At 48.8% G+C, this 20,225-nt stretch overlaps 1 protein-coding gene across 3 annotated transcripts in view; it reads left to right on the top strand.

The window, feature by feature from the left end:
* The window catches only part of eml1 (EMAP like 1), a 276,638-nt gene that overhangs the window by 215,603 nt on the left and 40,810 nt on the right, over nucleotides 1–20,225 (top strand). For all 3 annotated transcript variants that reach the window (XM_055641167.1, XM_055641166.1, XM_055641169.1), the window contains 5 exons: nucleotides 5,725–5,854; nucleotides 11,026–11,175; nucleotides 14,841–14,910; nucleotides 18,056–18,166; nucleotides 19,916–20,011. In XM_055641167.1, the coding sequence (XP_055497142.1) occupies nucleotides 5,725–5,854; nucleotides 11,026–11,175; nucleotides 14,841–14,910; nucleotides 18,056–18,166; nucleotides 19,916–20,011 (557 nt within the window). The remainder of the gene's footprint in view (nucleotides 1–5,724; nucleotides 5,855–11,025; nucleotides 11,176–14,840; nucleotides 14,911–18,055; nucleotides 18,167–19,915; nucleotides 20,012–20,225) is intronic.

Here is a 20,225-nt window from a genome sequence, read left to right as displayed (position 1 = left end):
CTGTCGGCCCGCAGCCGCATTGACTCCGTACGCAGCGCCTCGACGGGCATACACACCGTCTCAACATCGTACGCAGCGTCTTGACGGCGTACGCCTAGCATGTGGCGTTGCGCGATGACGTGACCGCCCGGCGTGTCGTTGCGTGATTACGTCACCGCCCGACGCTGTGCGATGTCAAAATTCAGTCGGCCCGCCTCCTGCCCAGCTGATTGGTGAATATGATGTCGGGACCAGCTCCGCACAACTCCATACGCCTCAGCGGTTGGAAGTGGGACCGGCCCCGCGAGGCCGTGCGTCCGCGGGGCCGTATGCCTCAAGCCACCATGTTTGGTCACGCTAGACGCATGCAATCGCATGCTGGTGGGACAGGGCCCTTAACACTATCCTACACACACTATAAGGATAATTTACATTTAGACAAAGCCAATTAGCCTACGTACCTCTACGCCTTTGAAGTGTGGGAGGAAAATCTCGCGACTATCTCGGAGAAAACCCGCGAGGTTACTGGGAAACGCACAAATTCCGTGCAGACAGCGCCGGTAGTCGGGATGGAACCCGGGTCTCTAGCGCTCGCTGTGAGGCAGCAACTCTACCGCTGCGCCACCGTGCCGATTGTGAATGAACTTTGTGTACCACAGACCTGTAGCAGTCCGGGAGCTGACTGTTAATTAGCCCTGTGGGAGGTCTGGAGATGGAAGTGGATACAGCTAGGATAGGTGTTAGGTGACGCTGATGTTCCTCATACACATCTTTATCCAGCTCTTCTGTCTCTGTAATCACAAGGGAAGCGCCGTGTGATACACTGTAAAGGTAGGTCTCATTTGTGCAATCCTCTAGCTCTCTGAACAACCCCTGCCGCCTTGCTGCCAGGTCTCATTCACATGCACACACAGCCTCCTCCAGCATGCCAACGTTTTATTTTGTGAAATGCAAAGCTTGCGTAATTTGGAAATCACTTTTCAATGCAACCAAACTTTCCCAACGCATTAATCGGACTTTCCTTGGAGCAAACTATTGTGGACACTGGGGACATTTGACGTTTTCATTAGGCCTCCTGAATCAACTGCGTTGTGGTGGGTCTTCGAGTTATGTGATTGAGGTGCAGAGAGCTAGACCCTGTGTAATGTAGTACTGTGGCTTTTCAGAGTTGCTGCATCAATTCACTGGTGTGGAGGAATTTTGTGATAACTGCACGAGGGTTTGTACTAAACTAAATCCTTATAGAGAATCCATGCTTAGTCCATAAGACACAGGAACAGAATAAGGCCATTCGGCCCATCCAGTCTACTCCGCCATTCAATCGTGGCTGATCTATCTCTCCCTCTCAACCCCATTCCCCTGCCTTCTCACCGTAACCTTTGACACCCGTACTAATCAAGACACTTTCAATCTCCACTGTAAAAGTAACCATGACTTGGCCTCCACAGCCGTCTGTGGCAATGAATCCACAGATTCACCACCGTCTAAAGATCTCACCTCACCTCACCACGCTAAAGATATTGTTCCTCATCTCCATTCTAAAGCTATGCCCTTTTATTCTGAGGCTGTGCCCTCTGGTCCCAGACTCTCCCACTAGTGGAAACATCCACTTCCTCATCCTTCTAAATTCCAGCCAAGGCCAAGAACCTTCAAACGCTCCTCATATATTAATGATAGTTAGCAAAACTCTCAGTTAAAGATTCAAGATTCAAGATTCAAATCAAGATACAATGTATTTGTCATTTGGACCCCTTGAGGTCCAAACGAAATGACGTTTCTGCAGCCATACATTACAAACAAATAGACTCAAGACACAACATAATTTACATAAACATCCATCACATTGCTGTGATGGAAGGCCAAAACAACTTATCTCTCCACTGCACCCCCCCCCCCCCCCCCCAACCAATGTCAGAGTCAAAGTCAAAGCCCCCGGCTGGCGATGGCGATTGTCCCGCGGCCATTAAAGCCACGCCGGGTGGTGCGAGGTCGCACACCGGGCCTTGATGTTAGAGCCCCCGGTGTGCGCTCGCAGAGTCCCGCGGCCATTCCAAGCAGCGCGGGGCGGTGCTGTAAGGCCCCACTCCAGAAGCTCTTCAACCCCGCAACTCGGGCGGGAGAAGTCGCCGTTGCGGGAGCCATGAAAAGCGGTCTCCCTCCAGGGACCCGCGGGCTCCCGGTACCGCTGTCCGCCAGACCCGCAGTTGCAGCCTCCGAATCTCCGGAGGTCGGGCCGCAGCAGCAGCAGCGCTCCCCCACCGCTCCACCCGCTCTGGACTCGGCCAGCTCCGCGACGGTGAGGTGAGTCGTCGGCACCAGAGCCCCCGGTCTTCCTGTTGGAGGCCGCTCCTCGTTGCAGCCCCAACGACAACGGAGACCCGACAAAGAAAAGGTTGGGTCTCCCGTGCAGGGAGAGATTTAAAAGTTACCCCCTCCCTCCCACCCCCACCCCCCCACACACACACACACACACCCCAACAAAAAGTAACAAAAACGACATAAAAACATAGACAAAAAATAATAAAAACGCAGACGGGCTGCAGAGGCCGCTGCTAACGAGAGTCGCGCCGCCTACCTATGGAAACAAAGAACTGCAGATGCGGTTTATTGCACAAAAAGGACACAGAGTGCTGGAGTAACTCAGCGGGTCAGGCAGCAAATCTGGAGAACATGGATAGGTGACGTTTTGGGTCGAATACATGGTCTGAAGAAGGGTCTCGACTTGAAACGTCACCTATCCACGTTCTCCAGAGATGCTGCCTGACCCGCTGAGTTACTCCAGCACTCTGTGAAACGTCACGTATCCATGTTCTCCACAGATGCTGCCTGACCCGCTGAGTTACTCCAGCACTCTGTGAAACGTCACCTATCCACATTCTCCACAGATGCTGCCTGACCCGCTGAGTTACTCCAGCACTCTGTGAAACGTCACCTATCCATGTTCTCCACAGATGCTGCCTGACCCGCTGAGTTACTCCAGCACTGTGTGTCCCTTCCCAGTGAAACTGTCATATGAATACTTGCAGACAAACAGTTGTTTTTTCATGAGCACAGGCTCTTCATTGCCAACAACTCAGGTTCACTAGGTAAAGGATCAAGCAAGGAAAATCAAATTACTGCGCATGCAACATCTTCTATGGAATAGACAAGCCTAACTTGGCCATCACTGGTATTGGGTATAGTCATAAGGTCACGAGGTCATAAGTGATAGGAACAGAATTAGGTCATTTGGCCCATCAAGTCTACTCCGCCATTCGGCCCATCAAGTCTACTCCGCCATTCAATCACGGCTGATCTATCTCTCCCTCCTAACCCCATTCTCCTGCCTTCTCCCCATAACCTCTGATCTCATAACCCGTACTAATCAAGAATCTATCCATCTTTGCCTTAAAAATATCCATTGACTTGGCCTCCACAGCCTTCTGTGGCAAAGAATTCCACAGATTCACCACCCTCTGACTATAGAAATTCCTCTTCACTTCCTTCCTATAGTCTGAGGCTAGACAAGCCTAGCTTGGGTAACGGTAGTGTTGTGTCTAGCCAAGCCTAGCTTGGGTAACACTGGTGTTATGTCTAGACAAGCCTAGCTTGGGTAATGGTAGTGTTGTGTCTAGACAAGCCTAGCTTGGGTAACGGTAATGTTATGTCTACACAAGCCTAGCTTTGGTAACGGTAGTGTTATGTCTAGACAAGCCCAGCTTGGGTAACACTGGTGCTATGTCTAGACAAGCCTAGCTTGGGTAACGGTAGTGTTATGTCTAGACAAGCCTAGCTTGGGTAACACTGGTGTTATGTCTAGACATGCCTAGCTTGGGTAACGGTAGTGTTATGTCTAGCCAAGCCTAGCTTGGGTAACGGTAGTGTTATGTCTACACATGCCCAGATTGGGTTGTTGGGAATAGACAAGCCTAGCTTGGGTAACAACTGGTGATGTGCTGTCTAAACCAGCTGTTGATAGAGCAAGTATATTACTTTGAGTGAAGTGGCAATTGGGAAGAATGCAGATAAAACACAGTGTTGCCTTGCATGTTCTATGTTCTCACCCACAGTAATATCCACCTCACGGACTCATCTTGGGATGATCCAAACACCTTGCTCTGTGCCTCCACTCAGTATTCTCATCTTCTCAGTACAAGCTTCATTTAATTTTGATCATTTGGGAGAATATTAGTATTTCCATTTGGGAAAAGAAATCAGCACTTTGAAACCAAATCCTGCAGAGAGATTGAATTAAACAGTGGATAAGAAAACTGTCTGGAGTACAATAGTACAGGGCCTGTCCCACTTGGGCGACCTAATCCACGAGTTCTGGCGAGTTTGCCCTCGACTCATACTCGCAGCATGGTCAACACGAGGTCGTAGGAGGTCTTCGTAACTCTCCTTCATGCTTGAGACTGGTCTCCCCGTACTCGAGGCCTCAACTAGGTCGCGGCGTTTTTTTCAATATGTTAAAAAATGCCCGCGCGTAAAAAAAGGTCGCCATGGAAAAAATCGATACTTTTTTTACTCGTAGGTTTAGTCGTAGTAGGTCGGCTTGTTAGTCGTAGGTAATCGAGGGTAGTCGAAGGTAGTCGTAGATAGTCTTCATCATAGTCGAAGGGAGGTCAAAGGAGATCGAAGGAGGCCGTCTCCACTCTACATTATTCGGTGTCCAATTTTCCCAAAGTTAGTTGTAGCTAGTGGAAGCTGGTCTTCAACATAGTCATTTTTCCAAACTCTTCTAAACTCGCCAATTAGGTCGCCCAAGTGGGACAGCCCCTTAATGCTTGAGGTCTCTCTTTCAAAGGCAGAGGTAGATCATTGACGTATGATTGTAAAATATTAAACTCTAGATTTTACGAATGCGGCTAGTATTTTAGTGCTGGAGATGGTGAAATGAATAGTTAGAAAGAATGTTAGACGTGAGATTGTCTGGTTGTTAGTAATCATCTTGTTGCCTCTCCTCTCCCATCCACATGGTACCCCTCCCCGGCCATCCTGTGCAGTGTTAGTGCAGCTATTTCTGGGTCAGGTTCCAACACTGGCCGCTTCTCCTGAAGGCTCTGCCCACCTCCTTGGTCTTCTGTTGAAGCAGCACGCTACTGATCAAGAACCTCAAGCCACCTCCATGAAAGCTGTTGGGGAGGTCGGAGCTCGGAGGTCACCCTCTCTGACCCTGCAGTTCCCTACAAGTCAGATTCCGGGATCTGCAAGTTTGACAAGCCCACTTAAATCCCCGAGCCAATACTACCAGATCTACTTTTGATTTCTTACCGTTGACAACCAAGTACATGGTGGGCTGTCAGGAAAGATGTGTGTTTATTATTATGTTGCTCTCCATCCTTCATGTATGTCTTGGTTCCCACTACCATGCTCTCTTCTGCAAACTCTGGTTTTCTGCATTGTGCTAATGTGTGTGCGTGTGTGTGTGTGTGTGTCTAACAGTCAGCATGTTGTGTGACTGAGACCGCTCTGGTCAGATGGAGCGTGGTGGCAAATTGCTGCGTTTTGTTTAATTCTGCTTTTTTCATTTCACCACGAGCACAACACGTTTGCATGTAAACGAAACCGTATGAAACCTTTCACGCAATAAACAAGAGTTACGATCTTGAACCAAACTCTGGCGTTGACTACACTTCCATTTCTTTTCCGACCCTTGCCGGTTGTCAGTTGGTTTCACTGTAGACCCCCCCCCCCCCCCCCCCCCCCCCCTGTGTGTGATTGACAATGGGGAGGAGTTGATGCCACATTCTGCCTTTGTTTTAGAGGAAGGATATGTCAAGATGTTTCTGCGCGGGCGGCCTGTCACCATGTACATGCCCCAGGAGCTGAGGGACACCTACAGTCTGGAGGACAAAGCTGAACTACCCACCAAAAAGTTGAAGCTGGACTGGGTGTATCCTTCGACCTGCACAGCCGGCTTATTTCACCAGCATTGTATTGTAGTGCGTGGGTCTCAAAATGAGGCAAGTAGTCCGAAGTTTGAGAAGCACTTTACTTTAATTCCTCCCGGTTCAGGGGAAGACGAAACCAGGAAAAGATGGCACCCAAACCCTGCCTTTTATACCCTCCGGCTAAGGACCGCCTCCGGACTGCACCACTCCTGTGCCGAGGGGTTTGGCAGTATAATGGCACGACCCTTAGGAGCCGCCACAGTATACTTTTTAAGAGCCCTATCTAAGTTTAGAAGGAATGGGTGACGTTTTGAGTCGAGACATGACTCTGAAGAAGGGTCTGGACTCGAAACGTCACCCATTCCTTCTCTCCAGAGATGCTGCCCGTCCCACTGAGTTACTCCAGCATTTTTTGTCTATCTTCGGTGTAACCCGGCATCTCCTGTGACCTAACTACACGTTTATGAACGCCCAGCGGTATGAACATTGACTTCTCTAATTTCAGGTGGTCCGTGCTTTCTCCATCCTTCCCCTCCCCCTTCCCAGGTCTCCCAGAGCCCAGTGTCTCCGCCTCTTCCTTTCTTTTTCCCCCCCGACATCAGTCTGAAGAAGGGTCTCGACCCGAAACGTCGCCTATTTCCTTCTCTGCATAGATGCTGCCTCACCCGCTGAGTTTCTCCAGCATTTTTTGTCTAACTACACGTTTAGTTTAGTTTAGAGACACAACATGGAAGCAGGCACTTTGGCCCACTGAGTCCACGCTATATATATATAGTAAAGTATGTAGGACCCGTTGGGTCCCAGCTTCACACTGGAGGGCTGGTCCCCAAACGCAATATTCCACCTCTCCTCCAATTCCAATATTGGTGGCCAGTGGGGGCTTTCTGGAGCAATAGGGTGTTGTGGGCCGAAGGGACTAGTTTCCAGAAGACTAGTATGGACATTGAGGGCCAAATGGTTTCTTGGGCTGGCAGCAGTCACTCAGGCCTGGTGGGCTGGCAGCTCAGTCACTCATGGCTGGTGGGCTGAAAGCTCAGTAACTGCCAGGTGAGAAACAGGTGAGAGAGAACGGGGAGAGGGTGGTAAATCAATTTTAGACATTTGTCATCGTTTTCTACAAATCACAGCAATGAAGGAGGAAAGTCTATCCTGGCCTGGATCTCACAGGGAGTCAATGAAGGGAGGGAGAAAAATACTGGGGTGAGGTTTAACACTTACAGGGGGAATACTTACTGATGGGGGCCAAAGGGACTCCTCCTGGGCTAGTACATGCCTGATGGGCCAAAGGGACTTTAAAAAGTAAATCTGAGTGAAATCTCACTTTTTGTGGACTTTTCCTGGCCTGGCACAGGCCTTTTGGGTCAAAATGCACCTCTTGGGCTAATACTGGCATTTTAGGCAAAAGGGACTGGTTTTCGGGCTAATAGGGGCCATGTGGGCCGATATGAGTGGTTTCAGATAGGACTCCGGGGATTTATACTCCTGCCCCTCCCCCCCCCCCTCCCCCCACCCCAGAAGGGGCGTTGCCATCATCGTGGTGATTGGCAGGCGAGAGGACCAATCAGCTGATCTCAAGATTTTTTGAACATTTATAACTTTTTTATTTTTCATCGATCAGAAAAATCCTCGGGGCTGCCTCAGCGGAGGAGGAGTAAGATGGCCAGAAATCATAGCGATATATGGTAGCATTTTTTTTTAAATCAATATACAACACAGACAGGAAGTGGTCAAGATGAGACTTTTAGTTTTATAGAAGATTTGTACTATTTGTTATTTATTGAACACACACACACACACACACACACACACACACACACACACACCCACACACACACACACAGACACACACACACACACACACACACACACACACAGACAGACACACACAGAAACACACACAGACAGACACACACACGCACACACACACACACACACACACACACACACACAAACACACACACCCAGACACACACATACACACACAAACACGCACACACACACACACACACACACCACACACACACACACACACACACACCACGCACAGATCTCACACACACACACACACACACAGACTCACACACCATGTATATGACAGTGAAACTTTCTTGAATCTACTCACATGGCTGAGCGCAGCCTCTCCACTGTGGCGCTTCCGCAGTCAGAGGCACTTCCGCAATCAGCGTGACCTCTGCACTTACCGGAAATTACGTAATCAGCAGGACCTCTGCACTCGCTGGAAATTAAACAATCAGCGCGACCTGTCCACTAAGCGGAAGTAACGGAATAAGCGGGACCTTTGGACTAAACACAGTCGGGGCTAACAAAGCATTTATTCCTTTCAAACTCAGTCGAAGCTAACAAAGCATTTATTCCTTCCAAACACAGTCAATGCATTGCTGTTTCAAGCACAGGGCAGGCCAAACAACTCATTGCATTGTCATTTCATTTCCATTTTGCATTGCAGTTTCAAGTACTAGACAGGCCAAACAACTCATGGCATTGTCATTATGGGCTAACACATCATTTATTGCAAGTATATTGCAGACACATTTCACTTGATTCACAGCTTAGAATCACAGTTGTGGCCTCTCCCTGGCGATCTTCCAGAGTGACTGAAATGTCCAGGCATCCTGCCCCCCCGGAAGGGGTGTTACCTTCATCATGGTGATTGACAGGCGAGAGGACCAATCAGCTGATCTCAAGATTTTTTTAAACACTCATAACTTTTTTATTTTTCAACGATCGAAAAAATCCTCAGGGCTGCCTCAGCGGAGGACTGTGAATAAGATGGCCAAAAGTCATAGCGATATAGGGTAGCGTTTTTTCAAAAATTAATATACAGCACAGACAGGAAGTGGTCAAGATATAACTTTTATTTATATAGACAAATATATATATATTATATATATATATATAGAGAGAGAGAGAGACAGAGAGAGATTCCCCATTTTTCAGATATATATATATCCCCCTCTCTCTGTGTCTCTCTATACCTCTGTCTCTCTCTCCCCTATCTCCACCCATCACTATCTCCATTTCTCTATTTCTATCTCTATCTATTCTCGCTCTCTTTCTCTCCCTCGCTCCCCCTCTCTCTTTCTCTCTCTATCTCTCTCCCTGTACCTCTCTATACTTTCTCTCTCTCTCTCTACTTCTGTATATATATCTACCTCTCTATATATATGCACTGGACCAAGTGCAGACCCGTTGGGTCTGCTCCCCCAACGCAAGATTCCACCACTCACCCGTTCCCCCAACGCAATATTGCACCACTCACGCATAGCCCCCAACTGCGCGGTCACGGCTCATTTCCCCTCATCCCCCAGCACTCCCTCCTCCTCCTCTTCACCCTCGCTCTTCAATACCGAGAGAGGGAGGGGGTGTAGAGAGGGAGATGGGGCAGAGAGCGAAGGGGGGGGAGAGAGGGAGGGGGGGGAGAGTGAGAGGGGGGTAGAGGGGGAGGGGGAGAGAGGGAGTGGGGGAAGAGTGAGAGGGAGGGGTGGTAGAGTGGGAGGGAGGGTAGAGTGGGCGAGGGAGGGAGGCAGGTAGAGAGGGACAGGGTAGAGAGAGAGCTGGTAGAGAGGGTGGGAGTGAGGGTAGATAGGGAGGGGGCATCTCTCCCCCCCCCCTCCCACCCACCATCTCCCTCTACTACCCCATCTCCCTCTACCTCATTTGTCTCATCCTCCTCCCCTCACTCCTGTTCCCTGCCCCAGGACCTACCCAGGTCGTAGAGCAGCACCAGAGCCTGAAACGCGGCCTGGTTCTTGTACTTGGCCCGGTCCTGGCTGTAGACTCCAGCCGTCAGCCGCTGCCTGGGCTCCAGTGCAGGCCCCGACTTCATCTCCGGGCTCATCCTTGGTTCCAGCGGCGGCTTCTTTCTCGGCCCGGGTCACGGCCCCATCCCAAGCCCCGGGCTCGGCCCTCACTCCAGCTCCAGCACCAGGCTCATCTCCAGCCCAGGCCCAGTCCCCCGCCTCACCAGGTACCGGCAGCCGCTGCCACTCCTCGATCACGGCGAGCGGTAGAGTGCCCCCTCTCTCCCGGAGTGTCCCATCCTGCCTTGCGAATGCATGGTGATATCACTCAGGGTTTTTTTTTCTGAAATGGGTGAGTTTTCGGGCTTTTAAAAAAACTTTAAACAATTAATAACTTCAGAAATATAGGTGGGAATGCAACGGGAAGATGTTTATCGCCTCGACGGGAAAAATGTGAGTAGGGTGTGTGAAAATGGGAATGCTGTGACCTAGCGTTTGGAAGAAAATGGTAATTAACCAGATTTGACACACACACACACACACACACACACACACACACACACACACACACACACACACACACACACACACACACACACACACACACACACACACACACACACACACACACACACCACACCCACACACCACACCCTCACCCACACCCACACCCACACCCACACCCACACCCACAAACAAGAAAAATTATTTTAGTATCATATATATATATACTAGACCAAGTGCAGACCCGTTGGGTCTGCTCCCCCAATGGTGTGATCCCCCAACCCAATATTCCACCATGCACCCGTCTCCTCCAACGGAACTGAACCCGTTCCCAAATGTAAGATTCCAGCACTCCCCTGCCTCCCTCAGCAGTGGATTAAAAAAAAAATCAAATTTCACCTGCCCTGCCTGCTGCAGCAGTTCCAATTGCAATACCAATTGGCCCTCCCCATCCTGTTGAAGCACTTGCTGTGATATCCCATTGAGGTGAAAAGTTCAGAGTGTTCCTGTCTTGCAACTTTGTTTTGAAGTGTGTTGGAAGGTGATAGGAAGGAGCAGCGAATCAAAAGGAAGAAAGGCAGCCGGCAGCCGGACGGACAGACGGCAGGCGGCAGCCACAGACTTTTATACAATAATAGAATGGATAGATATATTTACACATGTATATAAAGAGGGAGAGAGAAATAATATGATTTTCCCTATTTTCCATCAATTGCTGTTTTAAAATTGACAATCCTTCAGTTTTCTTTTAAATGAGAATTGGTCACCAAAGCTTATGCAACCTATACTTGTCACGGCTTAGTGTAGTCAGAGTACTGCAGTAGACAATGAGATCTGAGGCCTGTCTTGGCTTCTTGGTGCAAATCTCCAGCTCTGACCCGAGTTGCTATCTTTAATGCCCACGTCAGTTATGGCTATCGAGGGCGAGACTGCCGCTGCAACCTGTACCTACTGCCGACGGGGGAGATAGTGTATTTCATTGCGTCTGTGGTGGTTCTCTACAATGTGGAGGAACAGCTACAGAGACATTACACTGGCCACAATGATGACGTCAAGTGGTAAGTTTGGGGCAAACTCAATGGTTCGGGGTCAATGCTATCCTTATTGTCACGTGTACCGGGGAGAGTGACATACATTTGTTGCATACAGCTCGGCAGACCATCCCCATACACAAGCACTATCAACCCAGTCTGTACAGGATGTACAGCAGTAAAGAAAGCGAATGGTATGTTGGCTTTCATAGCAAGAGGATTTGAGTATAGGAGCAGGGAGGTTCTACTGCAGTTGTACAGGGTCTTGGTGAGACCACACCTGGAGTATTGCGTGCAGTTTTGGTCTCCAAATCTGAGGAAGGACATTATTGCCATAGAGGGAGTGCAGAGAAGGTTCACCAGACTGATTCCTGGGATGTCAGGACTGTCTTATGAAGAAAGACTGGATGGACTTGGTTTATACTCTCTAGAATTTAGGAGATTGAGAGGGGATCTTATAGAAACTTACAAAATTCTTAAGGGGTTGGACAGGCTAGATGCAGGAAGATTGTTCCCGATGTTGGGGAAGTCCAGGACAAGGGGTCACAGCTTAAGGATAAGAGGGAAATCCTTTAAAACCGAGATGAGGAGAACTTTTTTCACACAGAGAGTGGTGAATCTCTGGAACTCTCTGCCACAGAGGGTAGTTGAGGCCAGTTCATTGGCTATATTTAAGAGGGAGTTAGATGTGGCCCTTGTGGCTAAGGGGATCAGAGGGTATAGAGAGAAGGCAGGTACGGGATACTGAGTTGGATGATCAGCCATGATCATATTGAATGGCGGTGCAGGCTCGAAGGGCCGAATGGCCTACTCCTGCACCTAATTTCTATGTTTCTATGTACAGACAGTTCACTGAGTCCACATGCATTATGCAGTCTCTGCTGCAGTTGGCCATTGTAGACGGTCATCCCGTGATCCAATGTCCCTCTACAGCCCTCGTTCCCCGCAGCCGACCTGGAGGGAGTGGAAGGTACGATTCCCCCCCCCCCCCCCCCCCCCCCCCCCCCCCCCCCCCCCACCGTTCCTCTTTGCCGTCACCGCCTCTCGCCACTCCTCTCCAGTCCCCAGTATCCGTGGGGAGCAGGGGCCGTGACATTTCCCTCTGTCTACTGCAGGCATTAAACCTTTATACACATAAAAACGGACCAACTGCAACCTGGAACTAGAAACTGTAAACGCTGGATATTCTCAGCCGGTCAAGCAGCATCTGTGGATGGAGAAACCAGTTCACTATTCGGGTCAGGAACCCTTCTCCGGGATTCTCGACCCAAAACGTCACCTCCCCACGTTCTCCAGGGATGCTGCCTGACCCACTGAGTTACTGCAGCACTTTGTGTGTGTCTATCTTCAGTATAAACCAGCATCTGTAGGTCCGATCCTACATTTTGTCTACATCACTGCGAAATCTCCTCAAAGTACGTCTGCTTGGAAGAAGCGTTCCTCTTCTGAGCTTTCTGCCCTCCCCCACCCCCTACAATCGGCCTGAAGAAGGATTCCGACCTGAAACGTCACCTATCCATGTTCTTCAGAGATGCTGCCTGACCCGCTGAATTACTCCAGCACTCTGTGAAACGTCACCTATCCACGTTCTCCAGAGATGCTGCCTGACCCGCTGAATTACTCCAGCACTCTGTGAAATGTCACCTATCCACGTTCTCCACAGATGCTGCCTGCCCACTGAGTTACTCCAGCATTCTGTGAAACGTCACCTATCCATGTTCTCCACAGATGCTGCCTGACCCGCTGAGTTACTCCAGCACTCTGTGAAACGTCACCTATCCATGTTCTCCACAGATGCTGCCTGACCCGCTGAGTTACTCCAGCACTCCGTGACCCTTCTTCAGACCCTTTTAACAGTCAGACTGGCTTCTAATTCTGTTGGAAGGAACTGCAGATGCTGGTTTAAACTGAATATAGACACAAAGCGCTGGAGTAAATCAGTGGGTCAGACAGCATCACTGCAGAAAAAGGATGGGTGATGTTTTTGGTCGGGACCCTTCCTCAGACCCTTGCCTGCCTGGTTTCTAATTCTGTTTGTTAGAATCTGATTACCTTTTATCATTTGCGAGATAGTATTTAGACAATAGACAATAGGTGCAGGAATAGGCCATTCGGCCCTTCGAGCCAGCACCGCCATTCAATGTGATCATGGCTGATCATCCCCAATCAGTGCCCCTTCCTGCCTTCTCCCCATACCCCCTGACTCCGCTATATTTAAGAGCCCTATCTAGCTCTCTCTTAAAAGCATCCAGAGAACTGGCCTCCACCGCCCTCTGAGTTAGAGAATTCCACAGACTCACAACACTCTGTGCGAAAAAGTTTTTCCTCATCTCCGTTTTAAATGGCTTACCCTTTATTCTTAAACTGTGCCCCCTGGTTCTGGACTCCCCTAACATCGGGAACATGTTTCCCGCCTCTAGCATATCCAAACCCTTAATAATCTAATATGTTTCAATAAGATTCCCCCTCATCCTTCTAAATTCCAGAGTATACAAGCCCAGCTGCTCCATTCTCTCAGCATATGACAGTCCCGGGAATTAACCTTGTAAACCTACGTTGCACTCCCTCAATAGCAAGAATGTCCTTCCTCAAATTGGCAGACCAAAACTGCACACAATACTCCAGGTGTGATCTCACTAGGACCCTGTACAACTGCAGAAAGACCTCTTTGCTCCTATACTCAACTCCTCTTGTTATGAAGTCCAACATGCCATTTGCTTTCTTCACTGCCTGCTGTACATGCATGCTTACTTTCAGTGACTGATGAACAAGGACCCCCAGATCCCGTTGTACTTCCCCTTTTCCCAACTTGACACAATTTAGATAATAATCTGCCTTCCTGTTTTTGCCACCAAAATGGAAAACCTCACATTTATCCACATATTTAACTTGCAACTGTTTGCTGCAGCCAATCCTAAAAGTTTCTGCAAAAATCTGAGCATGATCCCAATTTTCAAATGACTGCCTTCATTTATTTAAAGGCTGAGCCATCTCATTGTGTCTGCGTGCTCATGTTAGCACTTAGAATGAACCTTCGAACGTTAATGATACCAAAATATGCCAGGCTCTTAAATGAGATTAATGTAAATATAGTCATCAACACATCCCAACACATGTTGACAAGCTGGAAAGGGTACAGAGAAGATTTACGAGGATGTTGGCAGGACTAGAGGGTGTGAGCTATAGGGAGAGGTTGAGTAGGCTGGGTCTCTATTCCTTGGAGCGCAGGAGGATGAGGAGTGATTTATAGAGGTGTATAAGATCATGAGAGGAATAGATTGGGTAGATGCACAGAGTCTCTTGCCCAGAATAGATGAATCACGGACCAGAGGACATAGGTTTAAGGTGAAGGGGAAAAGATTTAATAGGAATCTGAGGGGTAACCTTTCCACACAAAGGGTGGTGGGTGTATGGAACAAGCTGCCAGAGGAGGTAGTTGAGGCTGGGACTATCCCAACATTTAAGAAAGGTACATGGATAGAATGGGTTTCAAGGGATATGGACCAAATACAGGCATATGGGCCGAACGCAGGCAAGTGGGACTAGTGTAGGTGGGACATGTTGGCCAGTGTGAGCAAGTTGGGCTGAAGGGCCTGTTTCCACACCGTATCACTCTATAACACATCTAGTTGTAGACATGAGGCTTGGCTTTGTCATCCGGCTACACTTGACCGATGCTTACCTTTCCGCAGCCTTGCTGTTCACCCTGACAGGATCACCATAGCAACCGGACAGGTCACGGGGATAACCAAGGATGGAAATGTGAGTGACCATTTTGATTCATCCGAGCAACATCTAATATAAAGTGGAATAGTACATGGAGATAAGCAATCCATCTCATTTAAGGGCCTGTCCCACGAGCATGCGACTCCATGCGGCAAGCACGACCAAACCATAAGCGGGGGCCGCGCGGAGGTCGAGTGAGTTGACGTACGGCGTTGAGGCGGCTGCGGGCCGGCAGGCCGTTGCCGCGCGGAGTTTTTGAACACGTTCAGTTTTTCGGAGCCCCGCGCGATGTCGGGACCAGCTCCGCACAACTCCATACGGCTCCGGCGATCGAAGTGGGACCGGCCCCGCGAGGCCGTACGGCTCAAGCGACCACGTTAGGTCGCGCTTGCCGCATGGAGTCGCATGCTCATGGGACAGGCCCTTTGGTGCTTTAATAATGACATTACAATAGAAATGATGAAAAAAGCAAGGCGTTTGAGTAAAATATCAGAAACTACTTTAGTGTCGTTTATTGTCACGTGTACTAAGGTACAGTGAAAAGCTTTTGTTGTGTGCTATCCAGTCAGTGGAAAGGCAATATATGATTACAATCGAGCTGCCTACAGCATGCAGATACATGGTATGGGAATACATTTTAGTGTAAGAAAGCAAAGATCCTATAGCAGAGCAAGATAGACCACTCCTGCTACATGCAACGGGCTGACATGTAGTACTCAACGGAGCGGAACGAGGGCCTTTTTTCATCCATTTCAGTAACCGGACCCGACCCGACCCGACCCGACCCGACCCGACCCGACCCGACCCGCAGTGTAATCAACGTTGTGGGGGAACAGTTTGTGTTAATAAATTATAATTCTGAAGATGAGGAGAAGATTTTTCCCGAATAATAATAATAATAATAATAATAATAATAATAACTTTATTTATAAAGCGCTTTTAGACAACATCAGTTACCACAAAGTGCTGTACATGGGAAATCAACAAAAAGTTATTACAAACTACTAAAACCATTAAGACGACAGGACTATAAAAACAGTAAAAAATTAAAAGACATTAAAAGCACTAAAACAGGAACAATGTCTCAGCCAGTGTCGAAAGCCAGTGAATAAAAGTGAGTTTTTAGGGAGGATTTAAAGATGGACAGTGAAGGGGCCTGTCTGATCTGCAGCGGCAATGTGTTCCAGAGTGCCGGGGCAGCAACAGAAAAGGCTCTATCCCCTCTGAGCTTTAATAACTTTGATTTTTACGAGGATGTTTCCGTAACTGGCTTCCGTCTCCGCACTAGTATCCTACGGGATCTTTGGTGCGGAGACGGAAGCCGGTTACTGAAATGGGGCCGGAAAATTACCCGTGAATCTGCCCATGACCCCGTACTACAACTTTTTCGTCGAGTGCTCCATCTTGCTCGCTATAGGATCTTTGTAAGAAAGGGTGCTGTAGGAATTAGAGATTTAAGAGTGTGGGGCGATTGTGATATGTGATTGTAGATTTGCTTCTGTGGCAAGTCCACAAATAGTGGCCTGGGTTGGGCCCCATCTCGGAAACAATTGACAGGAAGGTGAGGAAGTTAAGGACAGAAATGTAAGATCCAGGTCCATCACCGATTATCCGGCAACTGGTGGTCCGGCAATTCCTCTAACGCGAACAAAATCACAAGGGTGCGCTTGGAATCCCCCACCCCCCCCCCCCCCCCCCCCCCCCTGGAAGCCCCCCTGAAAATGTGGCACCTCGGCCGGGTGAGGCAGGCAATCTCGACCTCATCGGGACTTCCACAGCCGATCGACGGGTGAAATTTGCAGCCTGCGTCTGGGCCTCTGGAACTCCAGCCCAGCCGGAGCCGGCAGATCCGTTCCCATAGCCGACTTTGCGGGCGGGCCGGTAACTCGGCCCCTCGGCTGCCTAGGCGGAACATTCCGGTACCGTTGGACTCCTCTCTCTGAGGCCGCGACCTCCTGTTGGTCCGGAAAAAAAACGATAATACGACAAGGCTCTGGAATCAAGGGTGCCGGAAAATCGGTGGTGGATGTATTCAATTCAATTCAATTCAATTCAACTTTAATGTCATCGCACAAAAATACAAGTATGAGTACAACGAAATGCAGTTTTGCGTCAGTCCATAATAGTTGTGCATAAATAAATAATAATAAATAAATAAATAAATAAATAGATAAATAGATAGACAGATAAATAAATAAATAAATAAATAAATGAATAAATGAATGAATAAATAAATGGATAAATGAATAAATGAATAGATAAATAGATGAATAGATAAATAAATAAAGAAATAGATAAATAGAAAGAGAGAAGATACAGAATCATCAAAAAAATACAGAATAATTAAACAATGGGGACGAAGGGACTGGAGAAATCTATCAACGGGACTCCGAGTTCAGCAATGTGATTGTGTTATTGTAGAAGCTGTTCCTCATCCTACTAGTACGTGACCTGAGGCTCCTGTACCGCCTCCCTGATGGGAGGAGGGCAAACAGTCCATGGTTGGGGTGGGAGGGGTCTTTGATGATCTTCCCGGCCCGTCTCAGACACCGTTTTCGGTGGAGGGCATCCATGGCAGGGAGCGGGGCACCGATGACGTGCTGCGCGGTTTTCACCACCTGTTGTAGTGCCTTCCTGTCCGCTACGGTGCAACTGCTGTACCATACCGTGAAGCAGGTGGTCAGGATACTCTCGATGTATTGGACATTGCAATTAATATTTAGGAAGATCATTTTAACTGTGATTATACCAAGACTATGCTCAAGAAGGAACTGCAGGTGCTGGAAAATCGAAGGTAGACAAAAGTGTTGGAGAAACTCAGCGGGTGCGGCAGCATCTATGGAGCGAAGGAAATAGACAACGTTTCGGGCCGAAACCCTTTCGGGTTTCGGCCCGAAACGTTGCCTATTTCCTTTGGGTTTCGGCCCGAAACGTTGCCTATTTCCTTTGGGTTTCGGCCCGAAACATTGCCTATTTCCTTTGGGTTTCGGCCCGAAACGTTGCCTATTTCCTTCGCTCCATAGATGCTGCCGCACCTGCTGAGTTTCTCCAGCATTTTTGTCTACCATTACACCAAGGCTACATTGAAGTTTCCAAATAGGAATTGCTGAACCATATCAGAAAGTGGCGGGAGAAGCGGGATTACAGGAAGATGAAGCTGCCTCTGTTTTACCTCTTGCAGCAAGCAGCTCCTCACGTGCGGATCTGGGACTCGGTCAGCTTGAATACTCTGCACACAATTGGAACAGGGTTTTTCGATCGTTCAGTGAGTTGCATTGCCTTCTCTAAATCGGTAAGTGTGTGAATGCATCCATGTTCATGTCATTGGAGCAGAATTAGGCCATTCGGCCCATCAAGTCTATTCCGCCATGGCTGACCTATCTCTCCCTGTCAACCCCATTCTCCTGCCTTCTCCCCATAACCAGTGACACCCGCACTAATCAAGAATCTGTAACTCTCTGTTTTAAAAATACTTGGCCTCCACAGCCGTCTGTGGCAACATATTCCACAGATTCACCACTCAATTTAGAAGATTGAGGGAGGATCTTATAGAAACTTACAAAATTCTGAGGGGGTTGGGACAGGCTAGATGCAGGAAGATTGTTCCCGCTGTTGGGGAAGTCCAGGACAAGGGGTCACAGTTTGAGGATAAGGGGGAAGTCTTTTAGGACCGACATTTTTCACACAGAGAGTGGTGAATCTGTGGAATTCTCTGCCACAGAAGGTAGTTGAGGCCAGTTCATTGGCTATATTTAAGAGGGAGTTAGATGTGGCTCTTGTGGCTAAAGGGATCAGGGGGTATGGAGAGAGGGCAGGTACAGGATACTGAGTTGGATGATCAGTCATGATCATATTGAATGGCGGTGCAGGCTCGAAGGGCTGAATGACCTACTTCTGCACCTATTTTCTGTGTTTCTATGTTTCCATGTTTCAAGAAATTTCTTCTCATCTCCTTTCTAAAGGAACGTCCAAAAGAAGTGCTTTCTATCTCCCAGTTGCTGACCATTGTAACTCCCCTTCCCATTCCCATTCCCATTCCGACCTTCCTGCCCTGAGCCTCCTCCTTTGTCAGAGTAAGGCCACCAGCAAACTGGAGGAACAGCACCTGATATTCCGCTTGGGCAGCTTACACCCCAGTGGTATGAACATTGAATTCTCCAATTTTAGGTCACCTCTAACACCCACTCCCCTTTCCCCTCCACATCCCCCATGTCTTTCCCTCCCTTCCCCTGTGTGTCCCACCTGCATTTGCACCCTGTCTCCTCTCCCCCTTCTCTTCCACCTTCATTCCTTCATCTGGCTTCACAATTTGTATCTCTTCAATCCTTTTGTCTCATACTTTTTTTTAATCTCTTGCCTTTGGTCCACTTATCTGCCTATCAAACCCCCTCCCCCTGGCCTGAGTTCATTACCTGCCACGCTTTGTCCTGCTCCTCCTCTCTTCCAGCTTTCTCTCCCCCTCCCTCCCCCAGAATCGGTGGGCCATAAGGCCTGTTTCTGCGCTGTATCTCTAAAGTCTACAGAGGAGGTTCCCGGAGGTTTTTGTCAGTCTCCTTACCTGCTTCCACTACCTGCAACCTCCGGCAACCACCTGCAACCTCCGGGAACCGCACGGAAACCTTGGGTGGGTCGCAAAGTCTCCAGAGGTTTCCGTTCAGGTTTCCTAAGTGGGACAGGGGTATTACTGAACAAAGGATCTGAAGAAGGATCCCGACCCAAAACGTCACCTATCCATGTTCTCCACAGATGCTGCCTGACCCGCTGAGTTACTCCAGCACTCTGTGAAACGTCACCTATCCATGTTCTCCACAGATGCTGCCTGACCCGCTGAGTTACTCCAGCACTCTGTGAAACGTCACCTATCCATGTTCTCCACAGATGCTGCCTGACCCGCTGAGTTACTCCAGCACTCTGTGAAACGTCACCTATCCATGTTCTCCAGAGATGCTGCCTGACCCGCTGAGTTACTCCAGCACTCTGTGTCTTGTTTCCCAGTAAATAGTGGTTAAAGTCTCTTGTATCCCTGTTACATCTCTCTCAGAACGGAGGTTCCACACTGTGCGCAGTGGATGATTCCAATGACCATGTGCTCTCCGTATGGGACTGGCAAAAAGTGGAGAGACTCGGTGATATTAAGGTATGTCCTTTGATTATACTTCCTATTCTACATTAAAGAGCTTATGTCGTCAGGATTACATTTAAATTCAAGTGACATCGAGAGATAAGAGTGTTTTATTGTCACATATCCCGAAACGGAACAATTACATTTTTACTTGCTGAAGCACAGAGGGGGGGGGGGGGGGGGAGAGAGGGGGGACGATAGGTGGGGAGAGCGGAGAGGGGTAGGGAGA

The sequence above is a fragment of the Leucoraja erinacea genome, chromosome 9, assembly GCF_028641065.1.
Source record: "Leucoraja erinacea ecotype New England chromosome 9, Leri_hhj_1, whole genome shotgun sequence".
NCBI classification, from domain to species: Eukaryota; Metazoa; Chordata; class Chondrichthyes; order Rajiformes; family Rajidae; genus Leucoraja; species Leucoraja erinaceus.
This window is presented reverse-complemented; position numbering and strand designations above follow the sequence as displayed.